Consider the following 20373-nt stretch of genomic DNA (forward strand, 5'->3'; position numbering starts at 1 on the left):
AATATTTCCAAACAAATTTGAAAAGAAAACACAATAATAAAAAAGTCATTTGGAAGGTAATGAATATAAGAACAATAATAACGATAAATAATATGATACTTGGAGTTAAAAAAACAAATGATTATAAAATATTACGATAACCATGCTCCATATTTATATAATTGCTTCTCTACTTAAACCAAAAAAAAAAAAAAAAACAAGAAAACTAATTAAAGCACCAACTCTCTACTTTGGCAACTACATTATGTACAATATAAAACAACTTTTGATAATAATTATCATCTTGTCTTTTACCTCTACCAACTTTAATTCCTTTTATAATATATATAAATTTAGAAATTAATAATAAAGCTACATTTCACATGTATAAATACTTGTATAATTTCCTCTTTTCCTCTTCATTAATCTACACAAAGCTTCTTCATATATATTTTTTCTCAATATTGTTTGGAATTATTTTTTCTAGAGAAAATGAAGACTTCATTTGCTGTTTTGTTCCTTGTTGTTATACTCTTTAGCTCCTCTTTCATAGAAAATGCAGCAATGGCTACTTCAAGTAAGACTCTTTTTTCTAAAAAAAAAATGAAATTGCAAATAATATTTTTCAATTTTCACATATATATTTTGTTTTCTTGTTAATACTACTCCTTGCTTGCAACAAGATAAAGTAATTATCGCTGACTAAAAAGGTTACTCACTGTGTCTCAATTTATATGACTCATTTTTTTTAAAACGACATACTTCTTTATTCAGTAACTAACAATTTAACTTCAGAATGTTATTTTAACGTTAATGAAATGATTTTATAATCACACAAATATTTATGATTTTATTTTAACCATTAGTTTCAAAAGTCATTTTTTCTTAAACTTTATGTCAAATTAAACTATCTTATATAATTTGAAACACAGAGTTCTAAGATTATTTTATTTTTTTGTAGGTTATTGTGACGAAAAGTGTAGTGCAAGATGTTGGAAGGCAGGACTAAAGAAACGTTGTTTAAAGTATTGTGGAATATGTTGTTTTGCATGCAAATGTGTTCCTTCTGGCACATATGGAAACAAGTCTGAATGTCCTTGTTATAGAGACAAGTTGAACTCTAGGGAAAACCTAAATGTCCTTAAATATTAAAGAGCTAATAAACTTTCTTTTTTAAAAAGAAAATAATTAAAGAGTGTATGTTTTATATGACGTTAGTGTAAAAAGATATATATATATATATATATTATCAGGTCCCTCAAATAATGATATCTATGGATCGAATAACACTTGATGTGACCTGATAGTGTGAATAATCATTATACTGATGAGGTATATAATTTGAAATCAGAAAATAAACTTGTTTTATTTTAGTTTTCTAAGTTATTTGATTTGTCTTTGTATTATAATTGGTTATTTGCAATAAGGTTCTAGAAAGAGTTAGAGTGTATTTATGTGTATCTTGGTTCAAACATGGTTGTAACCTAATGGGATGATTGAGATTTTTTCACCCCTTAATTAGAGTTTTTAAATTCGAGCTATTGGCAACGAAAAAAATCTTGTTGGAAGCGCCGGCCATCTCCAAAAATGGACCATGCAATGAGCGTATCCAAATTTAGTTAGACCTAAATACAAATACTGAACACCGAGTGAAAAATTAAAATAATGAGTTTGAACCTTTGACTCTTACCTTGAACAAATTAGTCTAGACAGACTACTACTCCCAAGAAAAATTTATCCATATAGGTGATCTTGGTCTTATTCATTTATATACAAACTTAGCTATAATGAAGCCACTATCCAAACAATGTGTAACGTTAAGTGATCACACTAAATAAATCGTTACACAAAATGACATTTTTCATAGCTATATAATAACAATTCAACAATACGATACAGTAAAATATAAATACATAACAATCAGAATAACATTATATTTTTTAAAATATCAATACGATACAATACGATAGGTAACATTTTCCATTTAATTCAACTTCTTAGCCTTAAGTAGTTGAAGCACATTTTGTGCAGTGCAATATGAAATTGCTTGAACAGTGAGCATAGGGTTCACACCAAGAGCAGTTGGAAAAACACTTGTGTCACCAATAAACAAATCTTCAACTTCCCATGTTTCTCCTTTTGGATTTACAACTGATATTTTTGGATCAATTCCCATTCTACAACTTCCCATTTGATGTGCTGAACATATAGGTGTTGACAGATCTTTTAATCCTCTTGAACTTTCTTCTTTCACAAAACTCTCAAATTCATCAACACTTGATTCTTTCACTTTAAATTTCCTTCCTTTTACATGGTGAGTTCCAATTTCTTCTGCTCCAGCAGCTGCCAATATTCTTAATAGCTTCTCTATACCGACCTATACATTCAGTGGCGAAGCCAGAAATTTCATTAATTAATTAAGAGGTATTTAAGGGTAACATTGGACCTATATAGTGCACAATATAATAAGTTTCGCATGAAAAGTATTCCCTTCGACATACATATATAGTTATGCCCATGCTTACATGCTAGACCTAAAATATCAACGATATATCCAAAATAGTTCCACAATTTGTGTCTGGAGAGGGTGGGGCGAATGGAGACCTTATTATTGCTAATGGATTTCTATTTTTTTTTAAATGAAAGAAATGAAAGACTAAAAATCATGAGAAGTGCTATGATAACATTAGTACTAATAAAATTAGAGTATAAGATATGCTAGAAGCATAAAATAATACTAGTAACTAACCATACCTTAATATTTTGTTCATCAATTTGATCCAATTTGTATGATATTGAATATGGTGAAACTGTTTCTCCTGAGCCCTTATCTCTAGCCAAAGCAAATATATGTGCAGTTCTTGAATATTTGCACATTCTCATCTTAATATCAAGGCCTGAAATCCATGGCATTACTACTGAGAACATGCCAGGGTGCAATGATGGTGTTTGTATAACCACACCATAGCCCGGTTCCTCGGTATTCGCGACAACTTTAGACATTACTGACATTATTCCTCCTTCATAGCTCTTTTTGTCTGACTCAGGCCATACTTCAAAATTCTTTACGTTGTCAGTACTGTCTGTATCTGGAAAGTGTCCCCAAGCGAATACAACCGGATGGACATGTAGGTTTTTACCAATATTAGGGTTTTTTAAACCACTTCTCTTGAGTAATGAAGGAGTGCTAAGTGCACCACATGCTACAATTGTGACTTTGGATCTCACCATGAAGATTTCTTTTACCCCATCATCATGTTGAAATTCACAAGCAACTCCAATAGCTTTACTTTTGTTATAATTATTTTTGTGTTCATGAATTACCTCTAGAGCTTCACATTCTTGAATTATTGCACCATTGCCTGATTTCACTAAATCAACTAGCCATGTCTCATTTGTCCCCTTTTTACTACCATCTTTACATCCCATGCTACACCAACCACAATAATGATTTGAGTGTGCATTTCTTGGTATATTTTCCACATTGTACCCTAATTCTTCACACCCTTTCCTCAAAATCATGTTTTGAAACCCTTCTTCATCAATCTTATCTTGAACTCCCATTTTTTCGCGAATGGTTTCTAATGCCTCCTTGTAGAATTCACTTTGGAACAATTCCAATTCATAGATGTCACACCATTCTTTTAGAACATGTGATGGGGTGTCAATTGAGGCTGACCAATTTATCGTTGAGCCACCACCAACGGTGGAACCGGCTAGGAGAAAAACATCCATGTCTTTGGTCATCATTAGTCCATTTCCAAGGAACATTTGATCCATTGAAGGTCCTTCAAGAAGGGAAAGATTTGTTCTAGCTAGGTAACTTCCTTTTTCTAAAACAAGTACTTTGTGTCCCGCGTTTGCAAGAACACCGGCTATAACTCCACCCCCAGAGCCCGAACCAACTACCACTGCATCACATTCTATGATGAAAGAAGGACAATTTGATGATGAATTTGGTTTTGAGACATGAAACCCTAGTTTTTGGAGCTTATTGAATAGGGCATTTTGTGGTTGTTTTAGGGTAAGGATTCCCTTGTAAAGTGGTCCATATAGATGTTCATCTCTTTTGTCTGAAAATTCTTCGTGTTTACTTTGTTTACTATTCATTTTTTCTTGTTTTTGTTTCTTGAAATCCGGGTCTTGCCCACAATAGCCTAGTGCTTTCCATGATGGGTTCTGGCCTTTTTCATTCACCTGAAAAACTCAACAAGAAAGGAAAATATATAAAAATGTGTTTAACTACTACACATACTGATGATATAAAGAATTTTTAGACTATCAAGATGTATTTAAGATAATTATAGATAAGTTTTCATGGAAAATGAAATTAGTAAACTAGAAAATAAGATGGATTGTCCCCTACAACAATTAACAAATAGCATACAAGAATATTCTCTACACTGATTTATATATATTCTAATTTATGTAATGTAAATTAAGATACGAAATTAAAAAGTAAATAAGAACGTTTACAACATATTCATGCAATGTAATTTAATTAGATACGAAATTTAAAAAGTAAATAAGAACTTTTACAACATATGAGTAAGATAAAATTAGAAGTTTAAAACTTATAACTAATTTGAAATGTAGAAATATATCGGAACGTTTCTTAACAGACTAATAAGGAAACAATATCACACTTAGTTCAAGAGCCTCAAGCTAACCCATCTTTGTCTAGCAGATGAGCCTTAAGAGTATGTTGTTTGATGGTCAACTCCTTTAACCTTCGGAGATTCAGTTAGTAGATTCACATTAGATAGACAGGTTTTGTACTCTGACAAGGTATAGAATAACCCATCTAAATGAGATTGTAGGTTAGAACATCATCAGATCAGATGGTGTTTGTCGATTGTAAGAAACTCTTCAATAAAACTACTATTAATTTTATGTACTTGTATCATTATTAAGATTTTGTAACATATGACATTCAAATTCTATATTTCGAGATGCTATTCATTTATATCACATTAATTTATTATTTATGTCTGGTTACATCTCACATAATCATAAATTTATAATTATTAATCATATCAATCACCACATAATTTATGTGTATATTATAATTTGTAATATGCTTCCTCATATTCAATGATAATGTAATTTTATAAAGAATGATATAACATATATTGTTAACGTTAAAGAATAGATAATATACATTTCATTAATTAAAAAAATAAATATATGTCAAGTCTTAATATCATAAAGACAAAATAATATTTACCACTAACTTAGGAACCACAAATACTATTTCCATTTATAAGCAGAAGTGTCTAGATATGTTCCTCATTATAGCATCGAACTCTTAATATAATAAAAATATATCTAGCATAATTTGAGATTTGAAAAGAACGATATGCACATTACTTATCTCGATCTAGCTTATAAATATCAAAAGACTATTTCTAATAAATTTCTGAGTCAAAAAAGTAAATATATAAAATAACTATAATTGTAGAAGTCATATTAAAAATAATAGCAACAATAAATAATTTTATAAAACTATCCTTAGGACCAAAGAAAATATAATCATAAGTGTTAGGATACATAAATAACAGAAAAGGGGACCAAAGAATGTAAAATGCACCTCATGACAGAACAAAGTGAGTTGGCAACTTTAATTTAAGAGTTTAAATTTTGTGCACTATCAGTGTCGGTGTATAAAATTTTCTACACTATCAAATAATTTTTATGATAAATAAGGTTACTTAATAAATAATTAATAAAATATGTTTTTGAATATTACAGTAAAATTAATATATTTTATAGTAATTATAATTATATTTAAAAAGATATTTAATTAATTACTCAATTAAATTACCATGTTTATCTTAAAAATTATTTGATAATATAGAGAATATCTTATACACTAACGGTGCATAAAATTTAAACTCTTAATTTAAAGATAGGAAAACAAAATATTATTTTTCAGATCTACTTATTCACAAATGTACTGCCTATATATTTAATATATATGTATAGGCAGTACATTATATTTTTGAATTTTAATATACATGCTCATTAATTTATATACCCTCAAGAAGTTGTACATCTTGTAACTACTAGGCTTGAGAAATAGCCACTTATTTTGTAGCCAAATATAATCATACAAGTACATTTCTAAATAAATATAGTTATATATATTCTTGGTATAACTGCTTATAATAAAAGCCTAATTACGAGTTTATGTGAAGTTAATAGCTTTTGTTCATCAGCTTGAAACTTAGTTGGACAGTTATAATCGAAGAAATAAAAGGTAGATTTTAGTCAATATCACATTCAATATTTTCATTAAAGGAGTTCGAAAAAAAAGTAATGTCCAAGATTTGAACTTGAAAACCTAAGGTGAGGTTTGAACACATCCAGTACTAAACAACGTAAAGGTCAAAATCAATATATAAGCATTAATTTTTTTAAAAACACCTCATATATACAATAAAACTTCTTATAGAGAAAATTCAGGTGAGCCCCATCGACTACCTCGAGGTCTGCCCTTCATCGGGGCAGAGTACTTACTTTCATCGTCCAATAATAATAGTCTACTATATTATTTTGAAACGTTTAATAATATTTGTTCACTTTATAAAATTAATAGATAATTTTACACTTAGTTCCTAATTTATTCTTATCATTAATTATAGTAATTTCTCTATTACATTTTTCAAGACATCGTATTTATTATATTCAAAAGATAATATAATAAAATTACCCTTTTATTTATACTCCCTTTATCCACTATTATTTGTCAGGTATACTAAAAATAATTATCCAAAATTAATTGTCAATTTAAACGATCAAGATACAATTAGTCACCTTTTTCCAATTATGCCCTTAATAATTACATAGCTACTTGTTTTTTTCAAAAAATAGTCATTTTAACGTTACAGTTTTCAAAAAGTACAAACTATTTTAATAATGATTAATAATAAGATTATATTAATCAAATTATACTTTATATAAAAATTTTCTTAAAAACCGTGAATGATCTTATTCAACAAATAATAATTGAACGAAAAAAGTAATTTCTTAAAAATTATGCGAAGTAAACAGTGAATAAATATTATTAAACGGAGAGATATTAATTAATGTTGAAGAAAATCAGGGACCATGCATGTGGAAAGGATGTCATAAAATGCATGATGAAAACATAAAGATCTATTGAATGTGTTGGTGTACAATGAATGAGTAGTTTGGGAAAATGGTAGGTTCTCAATGAACCACCATGTGCTTAGGCACCAAAAAAAAATTTGGAAAAAAATATATTAAGTGAAAATTGATCAAAAATCAATATTAATTCCCCCCCCCCCCCTAATTATCTAAATAACTCATATCTATAACATGTGATGGGGTTGATAGGTCCATGTGAATCGAATTGTCTATATCCTATACCTAACCTAATTTATGGGGGTGTCTTCTCTAGTTCCCTTATCTCAATTGCCAATCAATTTTTAAGCCTTATATACTGTGGGTGATATTCAATAAATTATCATTATTTGAGCAACGATAGATGAGGTTTATTATGAATATTCTTTTAATCTAGGTGAATTCAGAATTTAAAATTAACTCTCGTCGACCAACTCCAACTCTCCATCATAGGGTGTAACTATCTATAACAAAAGCCCGTTTAGATTGGTCAAACCAAATAAGCTCCATTGTGTATTTTAATTATCATGTGTCATATAACTCATATCTATTAACTCATAATTGTTTGAGCAACGATAGATAAAGTTTATTATTGTATAAATTTCTCTTTAACATAGACAAATTCAGGAGTGGGTTTTATTTAGCAAGATATCAAAATCAATTTGTAAATACTTCCTATCGAAAATGCTTTGAGAAAATGATTATTTGTATTTAGCTAATTGTGACTTCTATATGGTTAAACTTGTCCAAATAAAAATCTAAAGCCTTTATTTAGAAGAAAATTTTTTCCTGTTTTTGCTTAAAAACTGAAAACTATTTCTACTACAATTATTACTAAAATCAATAAATTCTTATCTAAATTAGAGAATTCTAAAGAGCGGCAAACAAGGGATCGAAGCAAATATAGGTGAGGTGAAAATAAGTTAATTAAAAATAGAAAAAATATTTAGTTCATTTATTATTTAATATGAATAAAAAAAGTTAATCAACAAATAATATGGATATACCCTATCATCCAGGTACAAATTAAAAATCAAAATAAATTTAGACTAAGAAAAACTCATGAAAATAACATGTGACACATAAATATTGATAATATTGATATCATTTGAATATTTATCGTTTAGCGAATAATATAAAACAAAATTAAATATGTTTTTTTAACTATACCATTATACTTTATCTTCTCAATAGTGAGACGTCAATAGTGACGAAATCAAAATTTAAATAAGAAGTTTTAAAATTTGTAGAAATAAATATACGAAACTATTTAAAGAAAATTTCACGTCTACTATATGTATACAATATCATTTTAAATATATATATATATATATATATATATATATATATATATATATTACTACGATAGTTTATTCAATTAAAAAAATACTTAGAAATTAGATAAAGATCGAATAACTAATATTTTTTTCATAACAATTTTGTCAACCTTATTAATTGAGAATGACGAATTAATGGATAAATAAGACAAAAAAGATATTCCATAAAAGGAAATAAATGGGCAAAACTAAAAAGGAAAAATACAATTACAGCATGATCCGTACGTCATGAATAATTAAATGCAATTTTAAGCCACCATCAAGGTGGTTGGTGCAAGTAGCACGTTCACCATTAAAGCACAAACATAACCATCATAGACTCTTGTGGTTCGAATTTTTTTTCTTCTTAAACTCAACGTATTAAATCTGTTATATACTAACAAGGTAAAAAGATACTTTCACTATCAGATCACTTAAAAAGTACTAACATAAGCATAAAACGGTTCAATTTGCTAACGATATTATTTGTGTGGGGCTTAGGTTCGCATGACTTTAAAACATGTCACTAGTAAGTAAGGCTTGCTTATTTATATACTCAACATATTTCATGAATTTTGTTGATATGAGACTTCTGATCTTAAGTTAAGGTGTCACGTGCACCTCCTCTATGGACTCAACTTCCTTGCTGAGGTTTGTCCCCACTACATAGAGTTTGGCTAGCTATATTCAACACTAAGATTTACCCCCAACCACTTTATCAAAATTTGCCTAAAATCACTTGAACTCTTGCCATGCCCCCAACAACACATAAATTTACACATTTATATTGTCAGTGCAGATAACTTAAATCTCGTACCTGAGTGAAGAATACAAGGAGAGTTAGAACTTTCAAGGCAACAAAGAGAAGCTTGATGAATTTGAGGTTGCTGCATGACCATGATTGAACTATTTCTTCCCTCTTGTTTGGTGAAACTCTAGAGAAGTTTTGCAAGTATGGAAATTGGCTTGACAAGCTTGCCTTACCACAAAGTATGAAAGTTCCTATCCTTGTTGATAGTAACCATAGAGCTAATTTGCATAAGTTTAGCTTAGGGTGTTGTATTCTCTCACTTAACATCCATGCAAGCTACAAATTATAATAAAATAGCAATTTAAGAAGATTTATAGGGGAATTAGAAACATATATAGCAAATCTTTACCTAATAAACAAGGAGATTTAAAAAAGGATGTGACAAATAATTTACTTTTGCTATGAATATATTTGGCTCAAAAAGGAAGGTCTTTGTAAAGTATAACTGTGTAACTGAAAATCCGATTATTACTGAGTATGTTCTTATGCTTTTTTCCAACCAGAAAAAATGAAATAATATAAGTGTTGTAAAACAAGTCTTACATGTTGAGGAGTTCCATTCATGGAAGCAGAAGTGTGAAGAAATTTGATGAGAGAATCATCCATATTTTCTTGATGAAGAGAATTAGTATCAATGGATGGCAAGAAAGTGTCACAAATAGCACTAAGTGAATCCATTTGACTAAAAGAAAGTGAGCCAAAATGTCCCTTTTTTTCAACATCCTTCACTTTCTCCATATTTCCACCATTTTGATAAGCCATATTCTATAGTGTTATTTTTCTTATATTTAATTTGATAAGAAAATTATGTGAGTTTATGAATTTATAGAATGAAAAAGGGTACACCTAACCTCAATTATCACCACGAGAATGGGCACCATATATAGGGAGAGGATGTTATTTTTTGTGTTCTAGATACTATCGACGTACCATATAGTGGTCCATGTAGAAAAATTGGTTTCTTAAAGAATTGGTACAAGCTTAAAACAACGATAACTACTAGTGGGATCTGAAGAGGATGATCTGTATGTAGTCTTAATCTTATTTTGTGAAGGTGTAAGTTGCTTACGCTAGACTTTTCACACTTAAGTAAAACATATCAAAATCAGTAAAAAAAGAAAATATTGTAGCAAAAAAACTATGTAAAAAATAACGGAAAAAAGGAATGTTCCAGTAACAAATAATATGACGACCAAAGAAAAGAAAACAATGTCACGACTCAAAAATGGACGTGATGGCATTCGTCTTATCCCATCAAAACAAGTCAGCCTAAAACCCAACTAATATAGTGAATGCGGAAGTATAACGTGAATAAAGTCTAATAAGATAAAATATTGTGGAAAACAAGGTCAACTTGATTAACTCCCAAAATCTGATTGTCACGTGTACAAGTCTCTTAAGTATTACAAATGAATCGAAAGAAAAATGCAAGTGTCATATGACATTGTTTCTAGAGTAGAACAAGATCATAAATAGGAGTAAGAAGGTTCGTTGAAATGACAAGAAACTACCTCACAAATCTCCATAAGAAGCCTTAGACAAGGAGAAGAGCAAATATCACAAAGGTCCAAGCTAGTAACCTATAAAAATTGTAGAAGCAAGGAGTATCAAACCACAAGGTACTCAGCAAGTAAACTTCTAAACACAAGTGAAGGGGATAAAATATGGGTACTCCTTACATACCAATCGAACTTTCACAAGTACAATCTGCATAAAACCAGCCCAACCTAACAGTTCACCATTTAAAAGCACATTTCTCAACAACAACATTCTAACAATCACATATTCTCAACAACAAGCTCTATATCCATCAATTACAACCTCCAGAAAAAGGCACTCACAATATCAACAAGATCAAGTTCATCAAATTGAGGTAACCAAATATCAAGTACTTTCCAACCACCAATAAAATACATAATCATAAAGAATGAAGGATGTCATGTGATACATGTAATATGACAAAATGAAATGATATTCTCAAAACACCAAATACTCTCTCAATAGTATATACATGATACTCCTCGAAAATACATCGAGAGTTCATGACCCATGGGGGCCCCGCGAGGTGCATATATCGACAGGGACGATTCCACATGTCTGTCCGGAGATCTCAATGCACTATCATAAATCAAACAAATTCCGTATGGACGATCTTCACGTGCCCAAATTATAATCATAATTTCTCCATCGCACTGGCGATCTCTACGTGCCTAAATAATCATAACTTGATCTCAACACGAACGATCTCCATGTGTTAGACCTTTACTCATACCCAATTTCATGTCAATGCATGTGCACAATATGATGTCAAATAAAAGAGATGATGCAACATCTGAATAATCAAAAATCGCTATGACATATAATCACCTCAATTATCACAGTTATACGGGTTTAGTAAAGAACATAATAAATCAAGTCAATAATATATCAGCTAATGCTCATATGCTTTGGCATTCTCGGATTACAATCCACATTCTATAATAATAAATTTTGCCTTTATAACACCGGTACTCGTACCATTCTCAACCCATTTCACACAAAAAATTAATCACATTGTCTTTTATCATCCTTTTTCATCATTAGAATTAATCAAGGTGGAAAAGTTAAACCTTCACCAAGTTCCATTACTTCCGAACACATACCATAAGGAAATACATAAATTTCATATACTTAACAAGGGTTTAGAATACTTGAGTCAAATAGTCGAACAATTTCTCCGGAACTTGAGTTTTTCCCTTTCATTCAGCCTCCAATTAAATGCAATCTATTCAAATAATAAGTAATTACAATAAGACTTTCGAACTAACACTCATATTATCATATGTCTATCTTAGACCAAAAACTGACCGAATTTATAATAAAGTTTCTAATTATTGATTCCAACCGCTAGGCTACATATCATTCTCTTAAATTTTAAGCCTAAGATTAAGTCTAATTTCCTCCAAATATCATAAATTTGACAATGTTCATATTAAATAATATACCAAATAATTAATTTCATATACCAATATATCAAAACTTGAATCATAACTTGTGAACTATAAGGGATTGTAAAACCAAACTTAATTCATAACCATTATCCCTACTTACGTCCACTACATAAAATATTTAGACCAAGCTCTCAATTACTTTCATGATTTACTGAATAGTAATTTTCCATAATTACACAATGATTGGATTTCAAGTTTAAAATAGTATAGCAAAGTTAAATAATTAATTAGTTTGTAATTTAGTTTTCTCTCATTTCCCATTTTCATATTATTATAATAGTGGGAGAGAGGTGAATCGTATATGTATATTGATTAGATAATTGTATATTATATATATATGTTTGTATATTCTAGCGAGAGAGATTGGGAGGAGAGAGGTGAGCGAGATTGGGAGAGGAAGGAGAGAGGTACAATTTGCAGGTATGTTTGTAGAATTCACGTATTTTGTATAATTGGGTATATAAAGTCTGAAATTATACACATGAAAAAACTCGAAATAACGAATTGATACAAACATAAACGTATGAACTTTAAAAAATTATACAAAATATATTATACAAATTACATTATATGAATTATCTCATACAAAATCCAACTACACGTTTATACAAACTTTAAAAAGTTATACACGAAAGTTTGAATGTATATGATGACAAAACTGAAAAACCAAAGGAAATCATCGTTTTATATAAATACAAACAGTCGGTTACAAATACAAATCAAACAAAAAATTATTAGCTGTGAATTATACAAATATGACGAATTTATACATATACAAACGTGGTTAATTATACAAAACTCGAAGTCAGCCTACGTAATTAATGTATAACGTTAGTCGCGAGTGATAATTATAGCAAACTATAACTACAATGAGTAATTAAATTATATAAAAATTTGCTTAACCGCATAATTTTCTCTTAAAATAATACGAAACCCATACTTCACATGTATACGATTGCCTCTTATCTATATAAAAGACTAATCAAATTAATTAAAACACGTTTTTCAAACAAAAAAAATAATTAGAACGCCAATTTCTGCTTTGGTAACGTAAACTACCGTATATACGTTAAAGAAACAGACTTTCATAAACTTAAATAATTATTATCTTTCTCTACCATTCTTTTTTAATTTTTTTATACATAAAATTTTAGAAATTAATAATAAACATAAATTTCACATGTATAAATACTTATATGTAGTTTATCTTTTCTTCTTCACTAAGCTAAACAAAGCTTCTTTATTTATTCTTTTCCTCTCAATATTATTTGGATTTTTTGTTTTCTGGAGTAAATGAAAAAATTATTTGCTGTTTGCTCCTTGTATAAGTAATTATATCGATTTCTCCGTAAAGACATCTTATTTTCTATTTGGAAAGTTATTCTAATTGATTTTGATATTATTATCCAATTTAGTAATTATAAAAAAAAAAAAAATTATCATAATGTATATAATTTCAAATATAATATTTGATCGTACAATTATGACTTTGGATCTTTAATTCAAGATATTTTGAGACGTCTCTTCTTTTATATTGGGTGGTTCAAAATATAATTGTAATAATTAGTTACGTATTGATTTATTTTACTGCAAGTAAATATAAAATCTTCAAAGCTAAATTAATTTTTAGAAACATGATATTTTTTCCGAAACAGAATAAAAAGGGATAAAAGTGTGGCTATACCCTAAACCAATATTTTACTATGATTAAACAATAAATTAGATTAAAAATACACACATTAATTAATCATAATTAGCTTATAAAGGTGCAATGTTGTGTCGAATGTATGAGGATCCAGAATTAGGATAAAAGTGTATTTTCATTAGTGTCATCATTTATTTATTTTGGTTAGAAGGTTAATATATAGTAAAATATCGTCTAATTATTTTTTGAACCAATTTTATTGTTAATAGTCTCTTACAATTTTATTCTTTCAATTATTTCTTTATTACTAGCTTGTCGCTTTTCTTACTTCGATTGTTGTATTATGTGTTGTTGTTATTGTCTTTTTGTTTGATTCGTTTGCTGGTCCCAATCAATAATAATTTTAAATTTTCTTTTTCTTTGTTGTATTATGTGTTGTCGTTACTGTCTTTTTTTTCAATTAATTTTTTATGTACTTTCGTTATTATTGTGTTCTTTTTCTTATTAATTTTGATATACTTTTACTTGAGCGAACGACCTATTGAAATCAACCTCTTTACGGAGAAATCGATATAATTACTTGTACAAGGAGCAAACAGCAAATAATTTTTTCATTTACTCCAGAAAACAAAAAATCCAAATAATATTGAGAGGAAAAAAAAATAAAGAAGCTTTGTTTAGCTTAGTGAAGAAGAAAAGATAAACTACATATAAGTATTTATACATGTGAAAGTATTGCCAGAGAAATTAAATCCCACAGTTCTGATAAGTGTAAAGATGAAGGAGAAGATCAATTTCCCAGCTGTTTAAATGAAATGAAGAAGAAACAGGTGAAAGGAAAAGAAGGATAGACACGTGGAGTTAAAACATAGCAAAAATACAAGATGTTTCTAGAAAGGGTTAGTAAAGTGAACTGTAAATAATTTTCTTTTTGTATTTATTTTTTGTAGTTTGTTACAGAATTTGTTAGGATAGAATTTTCATTTTGATTCGTAGGGTTTCCACCAAATTGGTATAAATCAGAGGATGCATTGTATAGCAAGACACAGAGGAAATACAATATAAAATTTCTATGATACATCTACTTGAGACTTGTCGAGCCCTTTTGTTTCAGTCACATGCACCTAAGAGATATTGGGGGGACTGCCTTCTCACTGCAACTCATTTGATAAACAGATATCCCTCTAGAGTTTTGCACAACAAAACACCTTATCAAATCCTCTTTGGCAAGACACCTGATTACTCATATTTAAAGCCTTTTGGTTGTTTGTGTTTCACATCTACTTTACCTAGACACCGGGACAAGCTCAGTCCTAGAGCTGTTCCTAGCATATTTTTGGGTTATCCATTTGGAAAGAAAGGGTACAGGACTCTTAATTTGCAAACCAACCAAGTTACGGTTTCCAGAAATGTACGATTTTATGAACATATTTTCCCTTTTTCCTTTTCTACTCCTTTAAGCAAACTTTTTCCTGCCTCTTTTCCTAATGATGATATTATTCCTACTTTTTCTTCTTCTCCAGCTTCCTCTCTTAATCAATCTACACCTTTTTGTGATCACACACCTATGCATTCTCCTATTTCTCCATCTACTACTTCTTCTTCTTCCCCTACTAGTTCTGTCCCATTGCAGGTGTTGACTTCTCCACAAGGCCAGGTATTGCGCAAGTCACAAAGGGTAACTTCTACTCCTACATATCTCTCTGATTATGTTTGCAATTCTGCTTCTTCATTAATCTCCCCTGATCCTCCATGCATTCCTTTACATTCTTTCTCTTTTACTTCTCTCACCCCGCAGAATCAATCCCTAGTTACCGCTATATGCCAAATTCAGGAACCTCTTTCTTACCGACAAGCAGTGTTGCACCCTGGATGGAAAGCTGCTATGTCACAAGAGTTTGCTGCACTTGAATCAAACCACACTTGGGATGTGGTGCCCTTACCTCCTGGGAAGATTGCCTTGCCATGCAAATGGGTTTACAAAGTTAAAGTACGTTCAGATGGCACTTTGGAACGACTTAAAGCCAGATTGGTTATACGTGGTGGTACACAAAGAGAAGGATTAGATTACTTTGAGACTTTCAGTCCTGTTGTGAAGATGACAACCATCCGGTGCATTCTTACCATCGCTGTCAAAAGAAACTGGGATTTGTTTCAATTGGACGTCAACAATGCTTTCCTTCACGGCGATTTGGATGAAGAAGTCTATATGAAATTTCCCCCTGGTTTGCCCTCTTCTTCTTCCTCTACTGTTTGTCGATTGCGGAAATCTTTATATGGTTTAAAACAAGCATCTCGTCAGTGGTATTCCAAGCTCTCTTCTGCTTTGAAGACTCGAGGCTTCTCTTCGTCCCTCAATGACTACTCTTTATTTTTCAAAGTTTCTGGTCCTCTGATTACTGTGATTGCCGTGTATGTTGATGATATTTTGCTGACAGGTAACAATTCTGTTGAGATTTCCCAAGTTAAACAATTCTTGAACTCTGAATTCAAGATTAAAGATTTGGGTATCGCCCATTATTTTTTGGGTTTGGAGCTTGTTCGTGAGGGGGGTGGACTGGTTGTTACACAACGCAAGTTCACACTTGAGCTTCTCACAGAGTTTGGCTGTCTAGATTCGAAGTTTACTTCCACTCCTCTAAATCCCACTCTCAAGCTCACATCCAACTGTGGAGAACCTCTTACAAATCCAATTGAATATAGAAGACTCATCGGAAAATTAAAATTTCTTGACTAATACAAGACCAGATCTTTCTTTCACCGTTCAAACGCTAAGTCAATATATGCATTCCCCCTGTTCTGGACATTATGAAGCTGCAATGCACACCTTAAGATATCTCTGTAAAATTCCAGATTTGGGATTATTTTTGACACCAGACCCATCCTTCCAACTATTAGCTTATTGCGATTCAGATTGGGCATCTTGCTCAGACACTCGAAGATCTGTGAGTGGATTTTTTCTAAGCATGGGAGGATGTCCAATTTCCTGGAAATCAAAGAAGCAACCTGTAGTTGCCCTTTCATCTGCAGAAGCAGAATACCGATCAATGAGAAGATTAGTCGCAGAAATTACATGGATAGTTAGATTATTAAATGATTTGGCTGCAGAACCATCTTTACCAGTACCACTTCATTGTGATAGTCAGGCAGCCATCCACATAGCAAAAAATCCGGTCTTTCATGAAAGGACGAAGCATATTGAATTGGATTGTCATTTCGTGCGAGAAAATTTTTTGGAAGGATTAATTTCCCTTTCTTTTGTGCCTTCCTCTTCTCAGTTAGCAGATCTGTTCACAAAGTCTCTTGCAGGACCTTTACATCGATCTTTGCTAGGCAAGTTAGGTGTCCGAACAACGGGCTCCAACTTGAGGAGGGGTATTGCCAGAGAAATTAAATCCCACAGTTCTGATAAGTGTAAAGATGAAAGAGAAGATCAAATTCCCAGCTGTTTAAATGAAATGAAGAAGAAACAGGTGAAAGGAAAAGAAGGATAGACACGTGGAGTTAAAACATAGCAAAAATACAAGATGTTTCTAGAAAGGGTATATTAGTAAAGTGAACTGTAAATAATTTTCTTTTTGTATTTATTTTTTGTAGTTTGTTACAGAATTTGTTAGGATAGAATTTTCATTTTGATTCGTAGGGTTTCCACCAAATTGGTATAAATCAGAGGATGCATTGTATAGCAAGACACAGAGGAAATACAATATAAAATTTCTATGATATTTTTTCTTATTACTTTCTTCAGAAAGTTATGTTTATTATTAATCTCTAAAATTTTATGTATAAAAAAAAATTAAATATCAATTTCATATAGAATAATTTAGATTTTGAAATTTTTATATCCAATTGTAATTTCGTTCAATTCATAAAAAACATCATTCTATTTCTTTTTAGAAAAAAATCATTTTCATATAGAATTGAAATTTTTATATACAATTGTAATTTCGTTCAATTCATAAAAAACATCTTTCTATTTTGTTTTAGAAAAAATATCATTTTCATATAGAATAATTTAGATTTTGAAATTTTTATATCTACATATATGTCAATGCAGTAAAATAAATTAACACGCAACAAATTATTCCATTTATAGATATTAACGTTATATTTTTGCACCACTCAAATCGAGAGATGAGATATTTCAAAATGTTTTGAATTAAAAATACTTATCCAAGTATGGTATTATATTCGTAGAATCAAATATTAACATTTTTAAATATATACATTATGATAAATAAATATATATTTGCAATTACTAAATTATATAATAATGTCAAATTCAATTATATAATAATTTTTCAGATAGATCCTTATACTTGAAAATAAGCATGTATTTTTACCTAATTAATTACTTAATCATAGTAAAGTAAATTGGTTTGATGTATAAGTTTTTTTCCCTTATTATTCCGTTTGGGGAAAAATATTATATTTATATCATTGTTTATTAACTCAACACGCAATAAATATTTCATATTTAGACATTACAATTATATTTCCACACCATTCAATACAAAAGAAGAGATGTTTCAATATTTCAAATTTAAAAATAATTTAGTTTAGTTATCTACCCTAACTTTCATGAGAGCTTTTTTATAGTCAATTAAATGTTATGACATTTTAATATTGGTGAATATTAAAAGTATTATAACTAAGCAAATATTTATCATGTTTAAAATCACAAATCATAAAGATATTTTTTTAAATATTAAGTTTTGCACTTACCTATATAAATTTATTTAAATTTTTAAAAAAATCTACATAAAACTTTTCATATTAATATTTAATTTTAGATTACTAATTTTATCGAAGCTATTATGCGGAGCAGAGACATACACGTTGATATTCTTCCAAATAATTTCTTTTTAGTTATTGTTGTCATCAAGTCTAGTGATAGGGGTCAAGGGTCTAAGATTTAGGCTTTTAAAATATAAAAGTCTTAACGCCTTATTTTTTTTTATTATTAATAAAGACATCTGAATTTAAATAAATATTTTGATAATAAAATATGAATTTAGATGTACGGTCAAGGGTTTGAGATTAGGCTTTTAAAACGTAAAAATCTAATGCTTATTTTTTCGATTAATTAAAACGTTTGGATTTAAATAATTTCTAAAATATTAAATTGTGAATTAGGCTTTCGAAACGTAAAAGTCTAAGGCCTCATTTATTCTTATTACTTAAGACTTTTGAATTAATATTTAAATATTAAATTGTGATTTAAGATTTAAATATTTGAGTTTAAATATATATTTAAATATTAAGATGATTTCTTAAGATATAAATAAGGGTGTACAAGTCAAATCGCAAAGTCAAATCGTAAAGTCAAATCGAATTGACGAATCGAGTAAACAGTAAAAAAAATCAATTTGTGGCTTGGTTTGTTGGTGTGGTGCACTCTTAATTTGGTATTCAATGAAAAAAGTCAAATCGAACTCAAATCAATCTGACATGATATAAATATATATTTCTATTTTATTTATAGGTAAAAATATTATTGTAATAATAATATATATATATATAATTTCAAATTTTGGCTTGTAAAGTTTTGTAAATATTTTATATTATATTAAAATTAGAAGTTACAGTAATATTGTTATAGTTTCTCATATTCAAAGTTAACAATTTACTTTATAATATTTCGTTTGTCTTCAGTTTGATTGTAGCCTTTAATCTTATTAATTTAACATAGTGGACATTGATAATTCAAAAGGAATATTTTGTACTCATTTGAATTTTATCGTTTTTTTTCTGAAGATTTCTATTCATTTAACATTTTTTTTTAATTTAGCTAATCACACAGGTAAGTGAAAATATATTTGATTCTTTTTCTAACACCGTATAGTTGTAAAAAATCAAAAAAATCAAAATAAAAGAAAAGGCCAAATTCAAAAAACCCGACTTATGTAATTTGATTTAAGTTACAAATTTAATAAACCGACATAATTGATTTAAATTTTTATTGTTATGAAAAACCAAATTATATGAATATGCGTATACATTTAAACACTATATCAACAAATTATGTTATAAAAATAAAATTTCAACAGAGTAATACTCTATTATCTTTTGAAATGCCAAAAAAAAAAGAATTATATAAAAATTATTGAAAGAAGGTCATTACATGATTTAAAAAAAAAAAGAATTCAACTTAAACGGTAGCATTATAATTTATAGTAAGGTGTTCGATTTTGAACCCATAATATTGAACAGGCAATATAAATGTACATATAAAAATTATCAAAATAATAAGTATAAATTTGCAACTTTAAAAATATAATTGTTTCAATTTTAATAATTTAAAACTAAACCTATAAAATTTAAATCTTTAAAACTCTCTTACAACTAATATAGGACGGAGCCACCAAGAACATAACAACAAATAAATATTGTTCGAAATTAGTAGCACTCTCTAGAACATAATAAATGCACATTTAGAATTTTGGCTTCAAAGAAAATATTAATTAAGATAAATAAATAAATTTG

The 20373-nt window shown here is 29.1% G+C and overlaps 1 protein-coding gene and 1 pseudogene across 1 annotated transcript; one reads left to right on the top strand and one right to left on the bottom strand.

Moving 5' to 3' along the window:
* The first annotated feature begins 435 nt into the window (after positions 1-435).
* On the top strand, positions 436-1159 carry LOC107028244 (annotated as a pseudogene).
* Positions 1160-1720: 561 nt separating this feature from the next.
* Positions 1721-10197, bottom strand: LOC107028746 (long-chain-alcohol oxidase FAO4A). The gene is made up of 4 exons (XM_015229931.2): positions 9796-10197; positions 9259-9528; positions 2734-4176; positions 1721-2356 (listed from the first exon to the last, which is right to left on the bottom strand). The coding sequence occupies exons 1-4, from the start codon at positions 10012-10014 to the stop codon at positions 1964-1966; spliced, it is 2325 nt and encodes a 774-aa protein (XP_015085417.1). The 5' UTR covers positions 10015-10197; the 3' UTR covers positions 1721-1963.
* Positions 10198-20373: the final 10176 nt, after the last annotated feature.

This window comes from Solanum pennellii, chromosome 8 (genome assembly GCF_001406875.1).
Source record: "Solanum pennellii chromosome 8, SPENNV200".
NCBI lineage: Eukaryota > Viridiplantae > Streptophyta > Magnoliopsida > Solanales > Solanaceae > Solanum > Solanum pennellii.

Bases quoted from the DNA above. Each gene is read 5' to 3' on its own strand.
- LOC107028746 (XM_015229931.2), bottom strand. From the start codon at position 10,014: ATGGCTTATCAAAATGGTGGAAATATGGAGAAAGTGAAGGATGTTGAA. The intron at 9,529-9,795 runs GTAAGACTTGTT...TATAATTTGTAG, and splicing joins TGAATGGAACTCCTCAACAT to CTTGCATGGATGTTAAGTGA. The intron at 4,177-9,258 runs GTACGAGATTTA...TGAGTTTTTCAG, and splicing joins TCCTTGTATTCTTCACTCAG to GTGAATGAAAAAGGCCAGAA.